General features: G+C 53.9%; 8 protein-coding genes across 8 annotated transcripts; 3 read left to right on the top strand and 5 right to left on the bottom strand.

The window, feature by feature from the left end:
- Positions 1-1,385, bottom strand: PUNSTDRAFT_94095 (uncharacterized protein; the record flags this gene model as incomplete). The annotated part of the gene is made up of 5 exons (XM_007377987.1): positions 1-99; positions 159-409; positions 471-718; positions 780-855; positions 900-1,385. 4 exons carry the CDS (start codon positions 1,383-1,385, stop codon positions 200-202), a joined length of 1,020 nt encoding a protein of 339 aa, XP_007378049.1. The 3' UTR covers positions 1-99; positions 159-199.
- A 393-nt stretch (positions 1,386-1,778) lies between these two features.
- On the top strand, positions 1,779-3,308 carry PUNSTDRAFT_117053 (sodium bile acid symporter family protein). Its single transcript, XM_007377988.1, has 3 exons — positions 1,779-2,264; positions 2,318-3,160; positions 3,212-3,308. Exons 1-2 carry the CDS (start codon positions 1,808-1,810, stop codon positions 3,106-3,108), a joined length of 1,248 nt encoding a protein of 415 aa, XP_007378050.1. The 5' UTR covers positions 1,779-1,807; the 3' UTR covers positions 3,109-3,160; positions 3,212-3,308.
- A 1,148-nt stretch (positions 3,309-4,456) lies between these two features.
- PUNSTDRAFT_128818 (uncharacterized protein) lies at positions 4,457-5,479 on the top strand (the record flags this gene model as incomplete). The annotated part of the gene is made up of 5 exons (XM_007377989.1): positions 4,457-4,627; positions 4,700-4,805; positions 4,859-5,219; positions 5,287-5,367; positions 5,431-5,479. The coding sequence occupies 5 exons, from the start codon at positions 4,457-4,459 to the stop codon at positions 5,477-5,479; spliced, it is 768 nt and encodes a 255-aa protein (XP_007378051.1).
- A 360-nt stretch (positions 5,480-5,839) lies between these two features.
- On the bottom strand, positions 5,840-6,637 carry PUNSTDRAFT_123321 (uncharacterized protein). The gene is made up of 2 exons (XM_007377990.1): positions 6,008-6,637; positions 5,840-5,947 (listed from the first exon to the last, which is right to left on the bottom strand). Exon 1 carries the CDS (start codon positions 6,612-6,614, stop codon positions 6,012-6,014), a length of 603 nt encoding a protein of 200 aa, XP_007378052.1. The 5' UTR covers positions 6,615-6,637; the 3' UTR covers positions 5,840-5,947; positions 6,008-6,011.
- Positions 6,638-8,758: 2,121 nt separating this feature from the next.
- Positions 8,759-8,982, bottom strand: PUNSTDRAFT_128821 (uncharacterized protein; the record flags this gene model as incomplete). Its single annotated transcript, XM_007377991.1, has 2 exons — positions 8,759-8,876; positions 8,936-8,982. 2 exons carry the CDS (start codon positions 8,980-8,982, stop codon positions 8,759-8,761), a joined length of 165 nt encoding a protein of 54 aa, XP_007378053.1.
- A 1,208-nt stretch (positions 8,983-10,190) lies between these two features.
- On the bottom strand, positions 10,191-10,808 carry PUNSTDRAFT_94105 (anaphase-promoting complex subunit Apc11). The gene is made up of 3 exons (XM_007377992.1): positions 10,628-10,808; positions 10,442-10,543; positions 10,191-10,376 (listed from the first exon to the last, which is right to left on the bottom strand). The coding sequence occupies exons 1-3, from the start codon at positions 10,791-10,793 to the stop codon at positions 10,321-10,323; spliced, it is 324 nt and encodes a 107-aa protein (XP_007378054.1). The 5' UTR covers positions 10,794-10,808; the 3' UTR covers positions 10,191-10,320.
- Positions 10,809-11,013: 205 nt separating this feature from the next.
- On the top strand, positions 11,014-12,450 carry PUNSTDRAFT_128822 (uncharacterized protein; the record flags this gene model as incomplete). The annotated part of the gene is made up of 2 exons (XM_007377993.1): positions 11,014-11,277; positions 11,311-12,450. 2 exons carry the CDS (start codon positions 11,014-11,016, stop codon positions 12,448-12,450), a joined length of 1,404 nt encoding a protein of 467 aa, XP_007378055.1.
- A 3,631-nt stretch (positions 12,451-16,081) lies between these two features.
- On the bottom strand, positions 16,082-18,017 carry PUNSTDRAFT_128823 (uncharacterized protein; the record flags this gene model as incomplete). Its single annotated transcript, XM_007377994.1, has 5 exons — positions 16,082-16,352; positions 16,405-16,773; positions 16,826-17,086; positions 17,144-17,503; positions 17,560-18,017. 5 exons carry the CDS (start codon positions 18,015-18,017, stop codon positions 16,082-16,084), a joined length of 1,719 nt encoding a protein of 572 aa, XP_007378056.1.
- Positions 18,018-18,792: the final 775 nt, after the last annotated feature.

Below are 18,792 nucleotides of genomic sequence, written 5' to 3' on the forward strand. Positions count from 1 at the left end.
GTTGACTTCGCTGAATAACACGGATATGACGAGTACGAGTACATAACGCAAGCATTTTCGCGACCACGCGACAGATCGTCGAGCGTTGACAGCATACACCTGAAAAAAGAGGAGAGGGTCTGAGGAAAGCTTGTGCACTCATAAGCGTGCGAACTTGCCTTCTAAGTCGCCTACGAAGGTTTGCGCTCTGTAAGATAGCCTACAGGAACCCACCACTGCTCCCCGTCCCAAAGCGATCTTTCAGTCCCGCAGAATCCTTGATAATGCGACTGCGCGTCTTGTCGTCCATCAGTCGACCGCCCATGCCCAGATCGCGATCGCGGTCCCAGATGCCCTTGAACTCCTCCTCCTTCGTCGTGTTTTCGCGCTTGGCGTGCTTCGCGAGGAGGGTGTCGCCCCGGCTAGTACGCTGAAGTGAACGAACGACGTCAGAGCGGGCTTCCGCCCAGAGACAAGACGACGAGGCGTACGGTATACTCTTCGACGCCCCTCCGGATCTCCGCGTCCCGTCTCGCCTTCTTGGCGGCATTGACCGCGTCCTCGTCGTTCGTCGACGCGTTCTCGACCCGCCGCCGTTTTCCGGACACTTCGTCGGCGAGCCGCTGCTGACGCTCGGCGGGCGTCTCCGTCCAAAGCGAGTTGTCCGTGTCTCTCGTGCCCGATGTTTTGGTAGACGTGTTGAACTTGCGAGGTCGGCTGAGTTTTGTGGGGTCGAGAGCTGCGGACATCATGAAATTCGTGAGACGGGCGAGTCAAGTACGTCGAGAGGGGCTACTCACTGGCAAGGAGGCCTGAAGACGAAGGCGGCTTGAGCATCCACTCGTCACGTTCCAGTTTCTTGGGCTTTGCAGCTTCCTAGATGAGAAACGTACTCGATCAGCTCACGTCGTGCACACCACAGTAAGATCCCGACTTACCTCCGCCGCCTTCCTCATCCGCTCCTCCCTTTCCATGAACTCCGTCACCGCATCCTTCTTTTCTGCGCCATAGCCCGCAGGAAGAGGTCGGGGGCCGAAATCGTCATCTTCGTCATCGTCCTCGTCGCCGTACCCAGGCGCGCTATGCATGGGCTGGCCGAAACCAGGTGGCATGGCAGGTCCCACCAGTCGTTTCGATGCAGTACTCGAACCTCCAGCACCACCTCTCGATACAGCAAGATCCGGCGGTAACATCGGCACGTAGTCATCCTCGTCGTCGTCCTCGTCGTCCGGCGGAGGTTTCACGGTAGCAGGAGTCGGCCGTGGGGCATCGTCCTTTTCTCGAGATAGCACTGTACCAGTACGAGGGCGTTCTGGTCCTTCAGCATCTGATCTAGAAAGACTTTCAGACCGGGTGGCACCTGCTGCGAGGATGTGAGCTGGGATCTCCGGGCCAATGGACGACATGTTGCAGGTTGCGCCGCGCGGGCGCTTACCGCCGGGCTGCTGGGCGCTTGAGTGGCGCTTATTGTGTTAAACCTTGTTCACGGTGTCGGCCCGACGATGCCCGATGCAGGGGCCGGACTTCGCAGGGCTGGAGCTCGACGACGTCGACCGTAAACCCCCTGAGCAATGGCGCAACGGCCTTCAATGCTACGGCCGTCTGTAACTTGGCCAGTTCATCATCCTCCGCCAAGTACCTAAGAAAAGCTCGGCAACGCATCTTGGCTCGGCCATAGACCGGTGAAGACGAAATCATGTTCCCCGGTTCGATACGGAGCTGAACTGCCGAACAGTTTATAGGGACTTCGGTCAAAGAACTTTGGACTACACCCACTTGACCGCCTTCACGATTTCCCTCCTCAAATCCTGTCAAATCCCGCGAGGCCATGTCGCAGCCAGTTCAGATGCGATCCGCGACGACGTCCGCGACGCCCACCATCGCGGAGCGCCCTCGACCATGGTACCGAAAACTCCTCGCGGCCGCGCTCTGGTTCGCCATGGACCAATGGTTCCTGATCATGGTCGGCATCCTCATCATTATCGCGTCCCAGGTTCAAGTCCCCGCTGCGCATCAGTCCATCAAGAGCGAGGTCATCAGCTACCTCTGCGTCGCGATCATCTTCCTCATCACCGGCCTGACGCTGCCCACCAAGATCCTCATCGCGAGCGCGTCTAGGATATGGTTGCACCTTTTCGTGCAGTCCTTCTGCTTTCTGTTGGACTCGGCGAGCGTGTTTGCGGTGGTGTCGATCATAGGGACGAACCACCATTTCATGGACGGCGGGTTGATGGTCGGCCTCATTTTTATGGGATGCATTCCTACTACGATATCATCGAACGTCGGTACGTCGTATACGCCCTGGATTACTCAGCGCGATCTGATGGAATACACCTAGTCATGACCCGCGCCGCGCACGGAAACGACGCCATCACCGTCGTCGAATCTACTCTCGGAAACGTCCTCGCACCCTTTCTTACCCCGCTTCTCATCAAGATGTACCTCGCGTGCGACGCATGGTGGACCCACGCCGTTCCGCCCTCGGCAAGCGACCTCTCCGACCTCTACCGGCGCGTCTTCAAGCAGCTCGGCCTAAGCATGCTCGTCCCCCTCTTCGTCGGGCAGCTCGTTCAAAACGCCTTCCCCGCACCCGTCAAGAAAATCATGACCGGGTACAAAGTGTCCAAGCTCTCGAGCTTCTGTCTGCTCGTCATCATCTGGTCCACGTATGACAAGGGGTTCGAGACCGGCACCTTCACCTCCGTCCCGGGGTCGAACATGATCCTCGTCGTCTTCGTCTCCGTCGGCTTCTACCTCCTTTGGCTGGCCCTCTCCGTCGTCCTATCCAGGCTGCTCCGATTCAGCAAGCGCGACACGATCGCGGTCGCCTACTGTGCCCCGGCGAAGACGCCGGCGATGGGTGTCCCCCTCGCGAACGCGATGTTCGCCCACCTCGACGGCGTCACCGCGTCCAAACTCCAGATCCCCCTCGTCATCTTCCAGGGACTGCAGATCGCGGGTGGCAGTATAATGACCATTCCGTTCCGGAGGTGGGTCAGAGACGAGGAGGAGCAGGCTAAGTTGCAAGCCGCCGCCGACCGCACCAGCGAGACCACGGGCAACGATCAGGACGCTCCTGTTGGCGACATCGAAAAGCGGGGTGAAACACTGTCAGACGCAAAGCAATGATGATCTTCCTGCATGCCGTAACGTTCTCCTTGGATCGCATTTAGAGAACCTTGTGAGTCTGCATTGTTCGATCACCCTGTTCACTCGCTCACTTCATCTACAGAATCTACGCTAATCTGTTATGCTCACGTCAACACTCTAACGCATGCTTATCGATTCGTCACCTGTGTACAGTCTCATCTGAAAAATGCAGCTCCTTCAGCATGTGAACATGGGGACCGAGCGTCCTGCTTCTAACCGCTCCGGCATTGGCGGAGTCCGGTATTCTCGATAGCCTTTGTGGCGCTCCGGCGCATCCGGCAGATGCCGCTGCTGCGCTCTACCGTCGGGAGCGCCTTGCTGACTTGTGTCTCCCTTTCCCGCGATCGTTCTTACTGCGAGAAGCTTGGCATTGGCTGAGACTGCACGTTGAAGTCGACTGCCCACAGTGAGGCGAGAGCGATTGTCGACGAGGTTGGAGTAAACCAACTGAACCCTCGTGTCGGTCGGCCAAGGCATCGGATCTCGATTGCGACAGGTTTTGAACACCCTGGTACAACTTCGTCATGAGAGAATCCGTGGCGTTAGAGTGGTCTCATCCAATCGTACGTCTTGGCTCTCTTTTCAAGCTCAGTCAACGTTGCTCTCGCGAGTCTTTCATCTAGACTGCTTTCCGTTATGCTTTACCCACAGCGACACACGTGACGGCATTCCGTTCTTCTCCTTTGGAAGGTAGTCAACTCTCTGATTCGCACCGTTCATAGCCCCTTGACGATGAACGCTTTTCCCGAAAAGCGGGGTGGAGCGGAAACATGGCCTCTTGCCGCCACGCTTGACGTCGGCGTGGCTCACTCCATTGCCCCCTCTCAATGTCGGAAGGCGACTGCGCATAGTTGGGGATGCGAATATTCGCCATTCTCCTTCGCGCAGTGGTGCGCACGGCGCTCCGTTGAGTGGAACACGAGCCATAGAAACACGATGCCAGCGCCTTGCCAAGGCTGATCTGGTATTGTCATGCATATTTCCGGTCGTGCAGAGCAGCGCCAGGGTGCATATCGATTCGGCACCTCTCATACGTTCTGCGAAAATCAAGTTCGCATCATCCTATGGTGTCCGTTATAAGCAAACCTCGATGTTCCAGGTCATGACTTTAGGAAATCCCTCACTTTCGATAAATAGTGGGTGTCCGTACCTGATACGCTCTTTGATGTTATCTCATACGTCGCAACCGCGTTGTCCAGAACAGGATGAGCGAGGTCAAAAATCGAAGTTCAGGCACTACCTCCATGAGGACGTCGACAGAGTCGTCCCCATCCCCAACCACATCGTGCAGGAGCGACCACTCTGATTTCGACGCGCCCTCGCCGGCATGATATGGCTCTTGATGGACCAGTGGTTCCTGATCATGGTCGGCGTGCTAGTTCTGCTCGCGTCCCAGATTCAAGTCCCAGAATCGCACCAAGCATCGAAGAGCGACGTTGTCAACTTCCTTTGCGTCGGGATCATCGTTGCGATCACGGGTCTTACGCTGCCCACACAGGTGCTAATCAAGAGCGCCTCGCGGATATGGCTACATCTATTCGTGCAGGTTTTCTCGTTCCTCCTTGATTAGGCGACCGTATTTGGCGTCGTCGCGTTGCTGGGAACGAACCACCATTTTATGGATGGAGGCCTGATGGTCGGGCTCGTTTCTATGGGTTGCATCTCAACGTTGGTGCGTCATCTCGAGCCACCGGCCCTCTCGCCCAGATCGCTGACGTCCTATGTAAAGTGATGACCCGAATTGCACATGGAAACGACGCCGTGACGGTCGTCGAGTCCACTCTGGGCAAAATCCTCGCGCCCTTCCTCACTCCCCTGCTTATGAGCATGTATCTTGCTTGCGACGCCTGGTGGACGCACTCCGTCCCGACCTCCTCGAGTGACTTCGGCCCGCTTTATCGACGCGTCTTCAAGCAGCTCGGGCTCAGCATGCTGCTGCCCCCTTTCGTCGGTCAGCTCGTCCAGAACATCTCCCCTTCGTACATCAAGACGATCATGACGAAATACAAGGTGGCGAAGTTATCAAGCTTCAGCCTGCTGGTCATCATCTGGTCGACATATGACAAGGGGTTTTCTTCGGGCGCCTTTACGTCCGTCCCCGGGGCGAACATGGTCCTTGTCGTCTTCCTTTCCATATGCACTATGGCTCGCCACCAGCGTCGTCGCATCCAGAGTCGCAGGACTGAGCAAGCGGTATACGATCGCGGCCGGGAGTGTGGCGACGATACCGTTCAGGAGGTGGGTAAGAGAGGAAGAGGAACGACTCGGAGGGGGTCCCAAATCAGTCAGTTGTATCTCCAGGGAGTTGTCCGACCCCATGAGGCTCGCGGACGGGTGGGATTCGGAATAAAGGGTGTGGACCATGAGGCAGGTGGATGCCGAGACTGGGATGCGTGATGCAGAAAACTGAAGGCTAGCAGGGATATGCAGTCGGGTCAGATAGCATAGCTCAACAGTAGCTGCATCGTGTTCTCCTTATCTATCGATATAAAGCATGGGAAGACTGACTCCAAAATATACTTATTACTGACGCTGCAGCGGTGAGAGTTGCCGTGGGACGGAGGAGTAGGAGGCATCCAATAAGGGATCATCTGTACGATGCTCGCGTTTTCAAGAAGAAATGACGGGATGGGTAGCTTGAGGCCGGAGCAGTTCGATATGCTGCCACGCTGATCAATAATCTCTCGTGCATCTATATACACGACGCCGACACATTTATTCGATACAGATTAACATTACTACGACCAGTACATTGCGGTGGTCAGACACACAACTTCGACGGCTTCCTATATATGTCATCTTCATTGTTATGCGACTCCTTTTGGTCTCCAGTCAGAATACTGAGAGAGATGCCGTAAAGCCAACAAACCAGACTCACAGATTCAACCGTTTACGCCCACAGGACGCCCATTACTGAACGCCGATTCCACCATGTATCGCAGGAACGTGCTATCGCCTGTCGCGCACTTGGTGAGCTCTCTCGGCGCAGCGCCGGGCGTATCAACCCTCCACACGCGCGTGTCCTCGCCGAGGACAAGCACGACGAGAAAGCCATTGAGCATCGTTGGGTCGGCCAGGTTCCCAGCGTAGTCCCCTGTGTTCAGAGATCCGCCACCCGCATCGCTTGCCCGTCGCTTCACGTCGAACAGCGCGACAGGCCGACCATGAAGTCCACCGTCCACGGGCTCGAAGCCGTGTTGCATCGCCCACGCGCCTTCGACGCGTGTGACAAGGTAGTCCGGGCGTGCCGCGCCGTGCTGGACAGGCCCGCGCGTGGCGGATTGCGGCGGCTCGATCATGTAGGAGAAGGAAAGGGTGTAGATGGACGAAAGGATGGCCCCCAGTGCGCCGCCGAGCGAGGAAACGTCGCGCTCGGGTTGAACTGCTTCGGCTCGGAGGCGGCGGAGAGCCCAGTCGAGCTCGCGTTCGACGTTGGCGACCGCGGCAGTGATCGAGGCCGGATCAATGTGGTTAGTTGTGGCCATCGCGAAGAGGAGTAAGAGATGGTCTGCGGCGCTGCATCGATGGAGCTACTGATGTATAGACCAAATAAAGCCACGAAGAACAATGGTGCGCCTTAGCTTGGCTCAAGCGCTGAACATCGTGACCATATTTCAACACGTCGCGTCACAGGCGTCACACTCCTAAAGCAACACAGCAAGTCTACTTCAGCAGAAGCAAATAATATGACATTGCACATTGCAACAATACGCTTGCAGACGTTCGCCCCTTCCATTCCTTGAGAACGGCACCCGACGTGGTCCCATCTCAAGCCGTGATGGTTATCGTCTCGCCGCCGCAAGTGAAGGTGCACGTAGAGCTGGATGGGCAGCTTGTGAGGATGTTCAGCCCTATGCACAGTATACGCAAACCCGCTCTTAACACTCACTTAGGCAGCTCACAGATCGGGGGAGTAGGAGTGGCCCTGGGGTAGACGGTACTGGTGATGCAGGTAGCCGTGCATGTCTCACCGACCGTGCACCTGGTGTACAAGGTCACGTTTGGAAAAAGAGGACGATTGAATCATGTCTTACAGAGGCTCGTGACAGATGAGCGTGGTGGTGGGCACCGGGGCCTCCGTAATGGCGGGGGTAGCCAAAGCCCTGAACCGTCCATTAGCACACTTACGAGAAAACGTATAGAGCTCACCCACCCAACGCAGAGAGCAGCAAGGACGACGAAGTTGGTGAGCTTGCACATGTTGCGAATCAAATGTGTAGAGCCGTGATGTTGTCTTTCTACGATACCTTGCACGTCTTATATAGTCCAGTGTTGCGTAGTGAACGGACTAGTCTCTTCCATTCCAGGTCGGCCGTGCCACGGCTGGTGCCCCAAGGCACTAAACTGGTACCCGTATCTACCCTGATTACGTTCGTACGCGGGATCGCGGCGGCAATTAGGAGAAACTGTGTATTCGACCATCATATTCATGATGGATTTAGTCCTCCCGCAGTACAGTCAGCCTTCGGAGTCGCCGTCCTGCAGTCCGAAGCGTCATCTCCCGTAGTTGAAGGAGCCGCACACTCAATCCAGACGGTTACATACCCAGGACCCTATCCCATGCAAGAATGTCTGGTGGGGTGTAGGAGTAGACCAACACGGTGGCAGCACCGACTTCTGTCGTTTGGAAGTGAGTGAACGTGCGCGGAATCCGCCTGGGTCTCAGCTGGTTCTGGGTTAGACACGCAGATATGCAAGCAGCGCCGAATCAGGGCAATCATTCCAGAGAGTGTTTGCCCTCTTGTTGCCGAGCATCAAAGCACAAGGAAAATCGGTGGAAGAGCCCGAATAGGGCACACTCACGGACTGCTACGTCAGTCCGAGTGCCTCGGGGTACGCTCCATAACGACTAAAGGGTATAACGCCGACCAGGCGGTAGCCCAAGGGAACCTAGTGCACAGTAAGCCTTGCGTCCGGCGCGCAGCCCCATGCCATCCTTGCCGCTTTTCCGATGAAGAGTGACGTACATCCGGGCAAGTGATCCCGTTGATAGTTTTTACCTTCGAGTACGGGGAAGATCGCAGTCTGGGGCTGTGGTGGCAGTTTTGAGATACACTCCGTAGTCCGCGGTTACAGACAAGCGCCAAATGCGGACGATAGTAACGCCCAAGCCGTGGAGGCATCCAGTTATGGAATGTGCAGCGATGTAAACCGGGGCGGCTAAGTCTTTTAGGAAGCGACGGTGATCTGGTGAACGTCCGTTAGGCCGGCGCGTTGGACGCAGTGGACACGAGCAAAGCGAAAGAGGTGACCAAAGGCCTGAGAGAAAGTCACTGAATGGCTCATCCGATGCTGTGACTATGTTACGCCGTGACTTGCACGACCCAGATGTTCAACTCCCAACGTTCAAGAGAAGGCATAAGCCGAGTTCAGTTTGCAGCAACGGCGATGCCATTCCATGTCATATATATACGAAGCGGTCACAAGGGCGAATATTTTCAAAAGGCGAAGATCTCTTGACAGGCCCACAAGATATGTGTATCACTCTCAATCTGAACCCGTTTTGATTTCAAGCATTACGGACTAACTGTTTCCACGATGCAAACCAACGGGCATGGTCCGCCTCGTGTACACCTGTTCCTGGCTCGTGAGCATTCATACTTCACATTGCCCGCATCTTGTAATCCACTCACGCCGGGCAAATAACGGTGGTTGTCGGCGCGCGCTTGGAAGACGGCGACGTCGTAATGATTGGTCCTCCGGGATTGTACGGCAGAGGTGTGTCAGGTGCCGGAGCAGCGAGAACGCTATGAAGAGCATTCTATCAGAGACGCGGTTTCATTGCTGAAGAAAGATCGCGGCTTACCTCCCGAGAGCTGCGGTAAGGAGGACAAAGCTGGCGAGTTTGAACATCTCTGGGCCCCTCAAAGGTAGAAAGGATGGAGCGGTGAGTTGTTATCGCGCTCACTTATGTACGCCGCCTTGTACTGCGTCCCACGACTGAAACATACCAGCACGCGGGACTCGCTCCGTGAAGAATGCTCCTGCACTGATCGCAGCAGTGCGCTTGCGACTACGAGTATGCTAGCGCGCTCCGGTGAATGGAAACATAGAGGTTACCGCCGCCGATGAAGGCGGACCGCTATAAGCGGTGCTCTAGCCCGAGCGGTCGCAAGCGCCGGTATACGCGCCATAGGTTAGCGGTGGCGGCCCTCTAGGCACCGTAACAGCGGTAAACGGCGTCTCCACAGCTAATCGGACTACATTCCAGGAGCAAGATACAGCGAGACGGTCAGAAAAGTTCGGTACTGCCATGTTCGTGGTCCCGTTTTCATCCCAAATTCCAGAGAATACGGCATGTAGACGAGAAATTCCCGTGTGCAGAATGAGTAGAAATCGCAGTAGAATATAGCACGCTCTTGAAGCCAAGGATGCGGGAGAGCACAGGATTGATCCCCCGAAAGCACGATGCTCCTCGTCATCGAGGTGCTGTTTTTCAATGCTGAGCAACATGTTCAACCATTTCCGGCGTGAGATCGCGGCCCATTGTGTACCTACCCTCGAGCTGATACGGCTTCTGATCGAGCCTCCCGGTAGAGAACGTCGAGGTAGATGGTGTCGATATCAGGTCTTCGAGATCGCGGAACATGAGTCTAGGAAGCGGAAGAGGTCAGCGTAAGGACGGACCTGCATAAAAGGTGTGAACCCAATAGGGGATTGACATAGCGAGGTGGTGATGACATACTTCAGAGGACACCGGCATGGAGACCAAGGAGAAGAGTTTTAGCTTCGCGTTCTACTCCTGGTCTGGAGGCGGGAGTCATCGCTGTTCCTGGATCCGGCCGTTCCCAACCCGTTCCATGCAAGCGTCTCCCCAAAATGTACTCGTACCCTTCTCGCGCGTCGCTGGGACTCGTTACGCCGTCACCCTCACTCGGCGGCGGAAAAGGACCCGGTATTATATGTTCCATCATGGTTCACCCCTATCCTCCTCCCTCCCGCGTTCTTCTTTGCTTTTCCGTTGTGTACGGTCGTGGGTATGGGGCATCGCCGCTCGATGTAATCCGAATGTATTGATATTACTGTACATATCACTCTTCGATGAGAAGTGCAGAAGGGAGGAGATTGGAGTTGAAAACGACATTGAACGACGGGCCTGACCTTGATTCGTTCGTTGACGATCCTGGGGCGGAAAGATGGGGTTTCATATCATTCTCGATCACAGCGGAATGCTGCGATTCCGGGGCTTTTTCACGAACGCGACGCGACCGCAGGCACCGACCCGTCCACTTTCGTTTCGGCGGTGACTGGTTGACACGAGCGTAAGTTCGTAAGAAAAACATACGACGATGACCAAAAGAGGGCCGCGCACCCCATGGTCTCCTGTCCATCGGACACTGCTGCTTCGACGACGGCGTCCCGATCCACTTGAGCAGGCAATGCATGTGGAAGACGTGGCTGCACTCGCCCCATACTGTGAACAATGAATCGTGTTTTCGATCAGACTCTGAAGACCGTACATATAGACAGTGGATGTATGGAGAGGAGAAGACGCAACTGAGCGGGCAGTCGTCTCCGGGAACTTTGCAGCTCGGGCAGCAGCCTTCGTACGGGACGCGACAGATGCCGCACACGTCGTCCTCGTCCTCGCCGTCGCTGCGGTCTTTACCCGTGTCCCAGCGCCAGTAGGCGACGCCGTGCCAGTGTTTGATGTTGACCTTCATCGATCGCGCTCGTCGTGGGCGAGGTCGTGAAGAAGGTCAACGCAGAGGGGGTCGGTTGTGACCGGCCGCGCCATCAATAGCACGCGTCGCGTCACACGCGCTGCGTCCTTTAGCCTGATCATGAGCGATCATCTTGGGCTACGCTGCTCGTACATCTCCCGTCATTAATCGCTATATCCCCACTGAGATGGTGCACATACTCTTTCTCCCTTACGAAATCATGGCGCATGTAGCAGAATACGTTGCCTACGTGGTCCTTGAAGAGCTGGATCCGGAAGACGTTATCATGGCAGATCTCGACCCCCACTGGCGCGACTACCGTCCATACAGGGATCTTCTCAGCATTTCCCTCACCTGCAAGGCATGGATAGAGCTCGGACTCAATGCTTTGTGGAAAGAGGTGGCCGACGTCGATCATCTCACAAAACTAATTCAATATCCCCGACGGTGGGATGAACTGAGACAGGCAAGTGTTGAGGACGAAGTACCCGAGCATTTCTGATGATGCTGTCTACAGTTCATTCCACCCAAACCGGAGGATGTAATTCTCGATCGCTTTGTCGCATACTCCCGCAGGGTGAGGACATTGAAATGCCACCCACGAATCCCCGTCCCAGGATCGGTCTTTGAGATCCTGGATGCCTCTAAGGAGAGCTTGTTCCCTCGCCTTCAGCACCTTCATTTCACTGTCACGGGATTCTTTTGGGAACATGCGACCGTCTTCATCACTTCTCATCTCACGCATCTGGAGATTAACTGCAGGGATGCAAGAAGCCAGGTCCATAGGATCCTCCACGTTCTAACAGATACCGCGCCTCCGGGCCTGGTCGGGTTGAAGGTTGCTGGGTGGACCTTTGACCCACTGGCAGCAATTATTCTATCTAAGTTACCCTCATTACGCGAGATATCCATCTCTCTACGCGACTCTGCCGGAGGGTCTTCAACTGTGCTAGACGCGGTCCAACACCTCTGGCGTATGCCCTTTCTCGATGACCTCTCCGTAACGCTTGGCGATGATATCAATCGCATAAAATTACCTCATAAGCCTCAATTTCACAAGGAGCGATTGACCGTCGCGAAACAGAGATATGTGGCACACCCTCAGGTGCTTGACACGATACTGCCCATCGCACCGCATGCCCATGAGCTGCACATTACGGCGAACTGTGACGACGAGTCAAACGCGACATCCGCGCAATTGGACCGGACACTCCAGGTCGCATTCGCGAACTCGTCGGCTGCCCTCCAGACGCTCGAGGTACGGGACTTCGTGCGCACAATGTCGTATCCCGCGACAATGATGCTGCAGATGCCTCGACTCGCAGGGCTTCGCACCTTGGTTTTCGGCATCTACCTTGAATGGACGGACGATGTCGTGAACCACATCGCTCGCTCTTGCCCAGACGTCACATTGATTGACTTCGGTCATGGTCATGGACCCGGCCTCACATGCGGCGCCTTGATCTCTCTTGCGACGCACTGTAAACAACTTCGAACCCTGACGATCAATCTCGGCTCACAGCCGGATCTCGTTGATATCCCGCCTGACGTAGAGCCCCATGATAGCTTGGTACAACTCTGCTGTTGGTATCCGCCGGAATACTTTGGCAAGTTTCTGCGGGATCTTTTCCCAAATCACCAGCCATATCCGTATTAGTAAGCGGTAAGTCGCTGAGTAGCCTATGACGAATCTGACCACAGTCTGACAGGATGCTTCTCGGAGAGGGTTTCAGGACTCCCCGTATATACGGATGCTGAGGCGCAACTCTATTAAACAGCGGAAGCTGCGCTTAGATTCCAGACAGAGCGTGGTACTGCCGTGATCACTCCAAGGAGATGATCTCGTCGTCTCACTTGTCCGGAGTGCTCACAGAGATACGTTGTAGTCATGGATGTGCTGCTCGTGTCACGCAAAGTGATCCAACGCACGGATATACTCATTGGGCCCCTCACCGAGCAATGTGTACACCAATCGGCAATAAATACAAGTCATCATTCAACATCATCAGTAGTCCCATATAGAATGACAGATTGATCATTCAACCGCGCAACTCCTTCTCCGCAATGATTACATATGATTTGGCTTCGCGGCCAGAGTGAATGCGACCCTTTTGACAGTCGTTGCAGTTCAAGAACCGCGGGATGCTAATTTCTTGAGCCCCGGAGAGAACACGATAGCGAGTCAGAGGGTATACCACGAATTCGAATATGTCGGGCGACATTCCAAGCTTCTCGACGATCTTGTTTTTCCACTGGATATCTATAACCTCCTCCCGCACTTTGTAGCAATCATTCCACGCCCCGTACGCGAAATTCAAGTCCTGAAATTGACGAGTAACGAACATGTAGCGTGAGTACTTCTCGAGGACTTCCTCCGTCGGATTTGAAGCTTCCTCGGCAGTGAGGGGTGGCCATCGAATGATAGTGAAGCGCACGTGTTCGCGAGGAAAGTCCGCCACATTCATGAAAAAATGGATGGGTCCCGAGATTATGTTGGAGCTATTATCAATTTTCGACGATACGATCCAGTCCTTGATGCTCCACGCGGAACATTCGTACCCAACTGCGAGTAGAACCATCTACGGATAGGATTCAGATGTGGCACATACGGTATTGTGGTAAGAAATACGTTGCGGAGTGTTGTTAAGCTGCTTATATTGCTGAACTGAAAAGCTCTGAATATCTGGGCAAATTTCGGAGCAGACAGAGGTACTTATTTGTGTTTTTCCTCTTCACGACCGGACTCAAGCTGTCTAGAGCATTTTGATGTTGATTAACTCCCATCAACGGCAGCAATTGTCGCAGACATATTAAGGTAGAAGCCACCCACGATTCTATGAATTATGTTTTTCGACAGCAGGAGCCAATGTGTGGCTATCAATTTCTGAAACAATGAATGAACACGACAAAAGCGATAGCATCAGATAGAATGAAATGCGAGTGCTGGTCTAATGTGATTGTCACTCAATATTCTGCTTGTGCTATGTATACTTGATTGTTCTGCCATATTGTCCGTCCGGAGGGGGCTCATCAACTAATCATCACAATAGGAATTCCGCTGTCCTACCCACTCATCTGCTACGCCACAGCTAGTATTGTTTATCGGACTCATACTTAAGTAGACCTGTATTACTGGCCAGACAACAGTTTCCCTCATTTCTGCATTCCTCCATCACAGGCACGCCATGAATAGCAACATTTCTGTGAGAAATATAGTGATTACTCTATGCTCTGTATAACATACTCACAACCACTGGGATGTAGCAACTACGAGCGGCTGCCGAACAACTTGAGCAAAAGCCCAGCTGGTTAATCCAACCGGGATGGGACGAAATCAGGCTCTACTGCCATTTAGCAGTCCTTCTGTCTCGTATAGCATCCTCAAGCTACCAACTAATTATCGGAGACCTAGTGGGGCCAAAGAATGACAACATAGACTACGACAATTCTAATCGCTCCGAGTCCATTGATTCCTACCAACGGTCGGTCGCAATAGACGATGGTTCACCACAGCCGAAGGCCCCGGACTTCACTATTGTTTCTCTGCCACATGCAAGCAGGCAGGACAGTGGGAGGACTATTACGGACGCAGTTTGCCAGCAGCAACCTGTGGCGTTGATATATGTCAAGCAGGTTCTTGACTCGGTTGATCAGGCCGCAGATCAGGCATTGAGCTATGTAGAGATTTTGCGCCAGAAGAATATGGTGGACAACTTCGTGGTGATGCTCATATCAGGGACTACAACTCGTGTGTGGATTATTCGTCAGAGATCTTCAGCCCCCCAGGAGCAAGCTGCTTGCACGACAGGCGGTCCCGAGTTCTTGCAATACTTGCAGTCAATCTGCTCTCACAAGGCGTGTTCTGATCCCCTCGCTTTCATGAAGGTACATCTTTATCAGCTTCTTAAAATCCACGCTGAGTATTGCATTGTCTCAGGATTAATTGTTACACGATCAAGATGTCAGGAGGAGAGAGGTTTCGCAAACAGTAGGGTTCTTGCCAGATGCTTGACCCTTTCCCACAAGAACTATATTTTCTACTACGAAGGTGTTTCTTGTACTGCACTCGTTCTGGTCATGAATTACTAGATGCCTACCACGGTTTTTCCCCGTGTCACAGCGCCAGTAGGCGACACCGTGACAGTGTTTGATAGAAAGACAACAGCGGGGTGGGACCATGTCACTCGGCATCCTCTTCTGAATTCACACCTTCGATAGCCTCCGCTTCAAACAAGACGATACACGAAGCTCTACGTATTCAGGACCTAGACTTTGGGTTCTAGACATATGCTCCTGTCCAGCTGTCACGTCGACAGATTTTGGATATGGCTATGGACCCGGCGTCACATGTGGCGCCTTGATCTCTCTCGCGAGACACTGCAGGAAGCTCAAAAGCCTGAGGATCAACCTCGGTTCGGCACCGGATCTTGTTGATCTCCCACCGAACGTGGATTGCAATACGAGCCTGGTACATCTCGCTGTTCGGAGACTTGGCGGTTCGAACGACTCGCTGGTCGGGATTCTCAGACAACTTTTCCCCAATCATCGAAGAGTAATTATTTAGTGAGTGATTTGGTTTACGCGCTGCATCATGTCTAACCGAAACGATATCAGGAAGCATTACCTGGTACTTTGGTGGTCGTATGATGACTGTTTTACGGTGAAATGATACGCATCATGGAGCATCACTCAATAAATGACTCTTACAAACGGTCTTCTAGATAGTATCGGCACTCTTCCACAATCACTAGTCATCCCACTGGAATCCACACGTACATGCAATGAAGGCGCCTTTATTGCACATAGCACGCTTTTCTTTGCATCGTTGGCGCATTGCATGCACTAGCTCCGCGTCTCTACAGTAACAATAAACACTGTATCCCTGGCTGAAGATACTCAGGTGCTTGCTTACCTCGTCACCCAATAAATCGCCGCGTCTGCGGATGTCGACGCTAAAATGTGTAATTCCATTTCCTCGTTTTCGAGCTCGTCAGAGAATGGGACGCCTATCGGATGCAAATTTTCTGAAAGAGTGAGGAGAGCGCCATCCTGATCGTTGCCGTCCAGTTGACGATAAAGGCCGATATGTTCGTGCCTCCTCCCGAACGGCAAGACTACGGGATGGTAACCGTCGCCCATTGAGGCGAGTGAGACCCGGCGCAGGTGCTCGCGGCCACGGAATGGCGCAATTAGTCGAGCATAGGACATGTCTTTGCGGTAGTGTCGAAAGGTGGGGTGCGGATGACGATAATGATCGTCGTAAACCTGTGCGACAGCTCGGTTGAGCATCAAGGTTGAGGGCAGAGGGTGAACACACGAGCCTTAGGCTGCTTTCTCCCGCAATCGGTCAGGGATCCGACGACAATTCCCGTACATCGAAGCTCCAATAGGTCGTCCCGCACGTCCCGAGATAACCACTCCTGCAGCACTTCGGGTACCTCTGTCGAAGTTTCAGCGGCGGCGGCCTTCAATCTCGAAGCCAGAGCTAAGCGGACGCGCTTATCCCACAATGGCGCGATGAACTCGACGTCTCTCATCATAGTGCTCGAAAAAGACAATCTACAACACCTTTGGATCAGTCAGATGAGCCTGGTCAAAGCGTCGGACCCACGATAAAATCAAGGAGACGGTGTTTTTACAAATCGCCTCCAGAGCGCCAGGTGGGATCTCACGCCTGATCCCGCCCCTGTTAATCCATCGCTCAAGATCCAAGGAAGACATTGCGCGTTCTCTGAAGGACATCTGGCACGGCCCGCCCAACGGATGGTCCTCCCATATTAGAAGGAGGCTCGCAGCGGGATCCGAAGCATCCATTAGGCCCATCAGCTGACCGGGTTCCAGACGATCCTTGAGGGAGTTGAGCTCCTCGCGCATCGGCGGGGCTGGATGCCATAGTATGTTGCGGCGGAAGCCAATTTGAATGGTCTGAGCTGCAGCTTGGACCGCTCCTCCGCCTTCGCAAAGGTCGGGATGTTGGGCTCTGTGAAATTTCGGTCATGGCACAGTCCACCTGCGCAAAACTCAAAATGTACCTGAAGCATAACAACGGGCGCAAGAGGATCTCGAGGGTATCTGGACGGGCGGTCCAGAACCAGGGACCATATAACGATACGAGAAAGTCGGTTAATGCGGCTTGCAGCGTGTGATCCTTGCACTCGCCGAGACATCGCCACCAACGCTGGACGACGTCGAATGTAAGCTCGTCGACCATGCTAGATTTGAACCAAATTGAAGTCCAGGTGACGAAGAAGCGTCGCAGCCGAGTGATGGCAAGTATTTGCACATCCGGGTCACTGTCGTCTTACGCAGTTACATGTATCTGTTCAGTGAAGGATGCGACAGCTGCTTACCTCGTCAACTCGATAATGTGGGAGGATGTCCTTCGTAGATGACCCATATACTCGGTAAATATCGTATCGTCCCGGGTGAGATGGAGTTCCTTGCCGGACAGGGTGATGCAAGCGTCGAGAGAGTCAAACTCTTTGATTTGATTGAGGACTCTGCTCTGGGTAAGGCACGCAAGCGCTCGGCGAGATGAAGAGACGAGCGATGCGCTCTCGCATTCTTGCTCGAGGTAAAGAATAGTCCGTAAACGTAGCAACGATGTCACCGCGTTCAGGGAAGCAAAAAGGTCCAGGAACGCAACGTGAAATGATACCAAAGCCATGATGTAGTGAACGGATATGACGCGAGACGAGACGTTCGGTCCGCTAAGCATTAGAGTTAGCTCCGAGCTACTGGACTCGTCGAGGCGGAGTAGACTGACTTTAGAAGATGAACCAGTTCTTGACAAGCTCGTCGCACAGATGACCGAGCGACCAGCACCTTCACCGTACGGTCTCTACACATAGTGCACAGGAGCGAAGGGGCGTCAGAGATCCACTTCAGCATCTTGTCGAGGTTCGCGTGGTGCGGTATGCCTGCGAGCTCGTCGCTGACCGCGTGCTGGTGCCTACAGGACGACGATTGAATCGGGAGGGTACGCATGGTGGCACATTGCCGAAGGGCACGCGATACCCTTTCTTGCGGTCCATAGCCCATACGACGTGCGAGGGTGATCAACAGTCGATCCAAACGAAATCCCCACGAAGTGAGCAAGCAGTTGAGCGACCGGCCCGGCCCGAGGATGTCGTCTTCGGTAGCGTCGGTGTCTGTAACGAAGGAGAGACGATCCATGTCGATAGGTGGCGCGTTGTCAGCAAATATGTCGCTATGAGTTGACATTATTGGGAAATAGTATGAGGAAAAGAGAGAGGAAGGGGCGGGAAACGTATCTGCGGGACTTCAGTGGGCAACAGGGAGGTCTTTATATAAGCTTGCAGCTCACCGTAATGGAGCAACTTGAGCGTTCGGCGTCAATGGGTGAGTAGGAACATCGGAGGAAGACGTTAAGAAAGGAATGTAGTGTCCCAGATATCAGAAAATCGTGAACATTGATCTAAGCGGCGGTAATGGCGCGAATAAGACGGTGTCGTCGAGACCTACTGACAGCGCTTACAATGGCACGATGGGATCTGCGTGATAGATATTGAGGCAGTCCCTGTGTTTCAGCAATGACAGGTTGCGGCTAGATGGTCGAAAGTGAGCGCCAATGAATATACATATCTCCAGGCTGTGTGTGTGTACCTGACGCGGAGTAAGCATTCACCCAGCCGCCCACAGCAGAAGGCATATATGCGGGTGAGCATTCGCCCAGTTCGGCCGACACCGTGGAAGCATTGATCAAGGCCAACGGTGACAGGGAACAGGACTCAATATGGCGCTCGAGATCAAAGAGGTCAGACTTAGCCAAGCTTTTGCAAATATAAGAGCAGCATAGCAGTCCAGAGAGCTACAGTGAGGGAGCCCGAGTTTGCGGGTGTGAACAGCCAGTATGGTTGGTGAGATGAAACAGATCCCGATGCTTGGACAGACATCGCGGTAGGTATTCAAGGATTGCTGGATCCAATCATTCACCGAGTCCACGATATAGTTCTGCGCCGCATATCTTCCAGAGCCA

This window comes from Punctularia strigosozonata, assembly GCF_000264995.1.
Source record: "Punctularia strigosozonata HHB-11173 SS5 unplaced genomic scaffold PUNSTscaffold_1, whole genome shotgun sequence".
In the NCBI taxonomy this organism is placed as follows: Eukaryota; Fungi; Basidiomycota; class Agaricomycetes; order Corticiales; family Punctulariaceae; genus Punctularia; species Punctularia strigosozonata.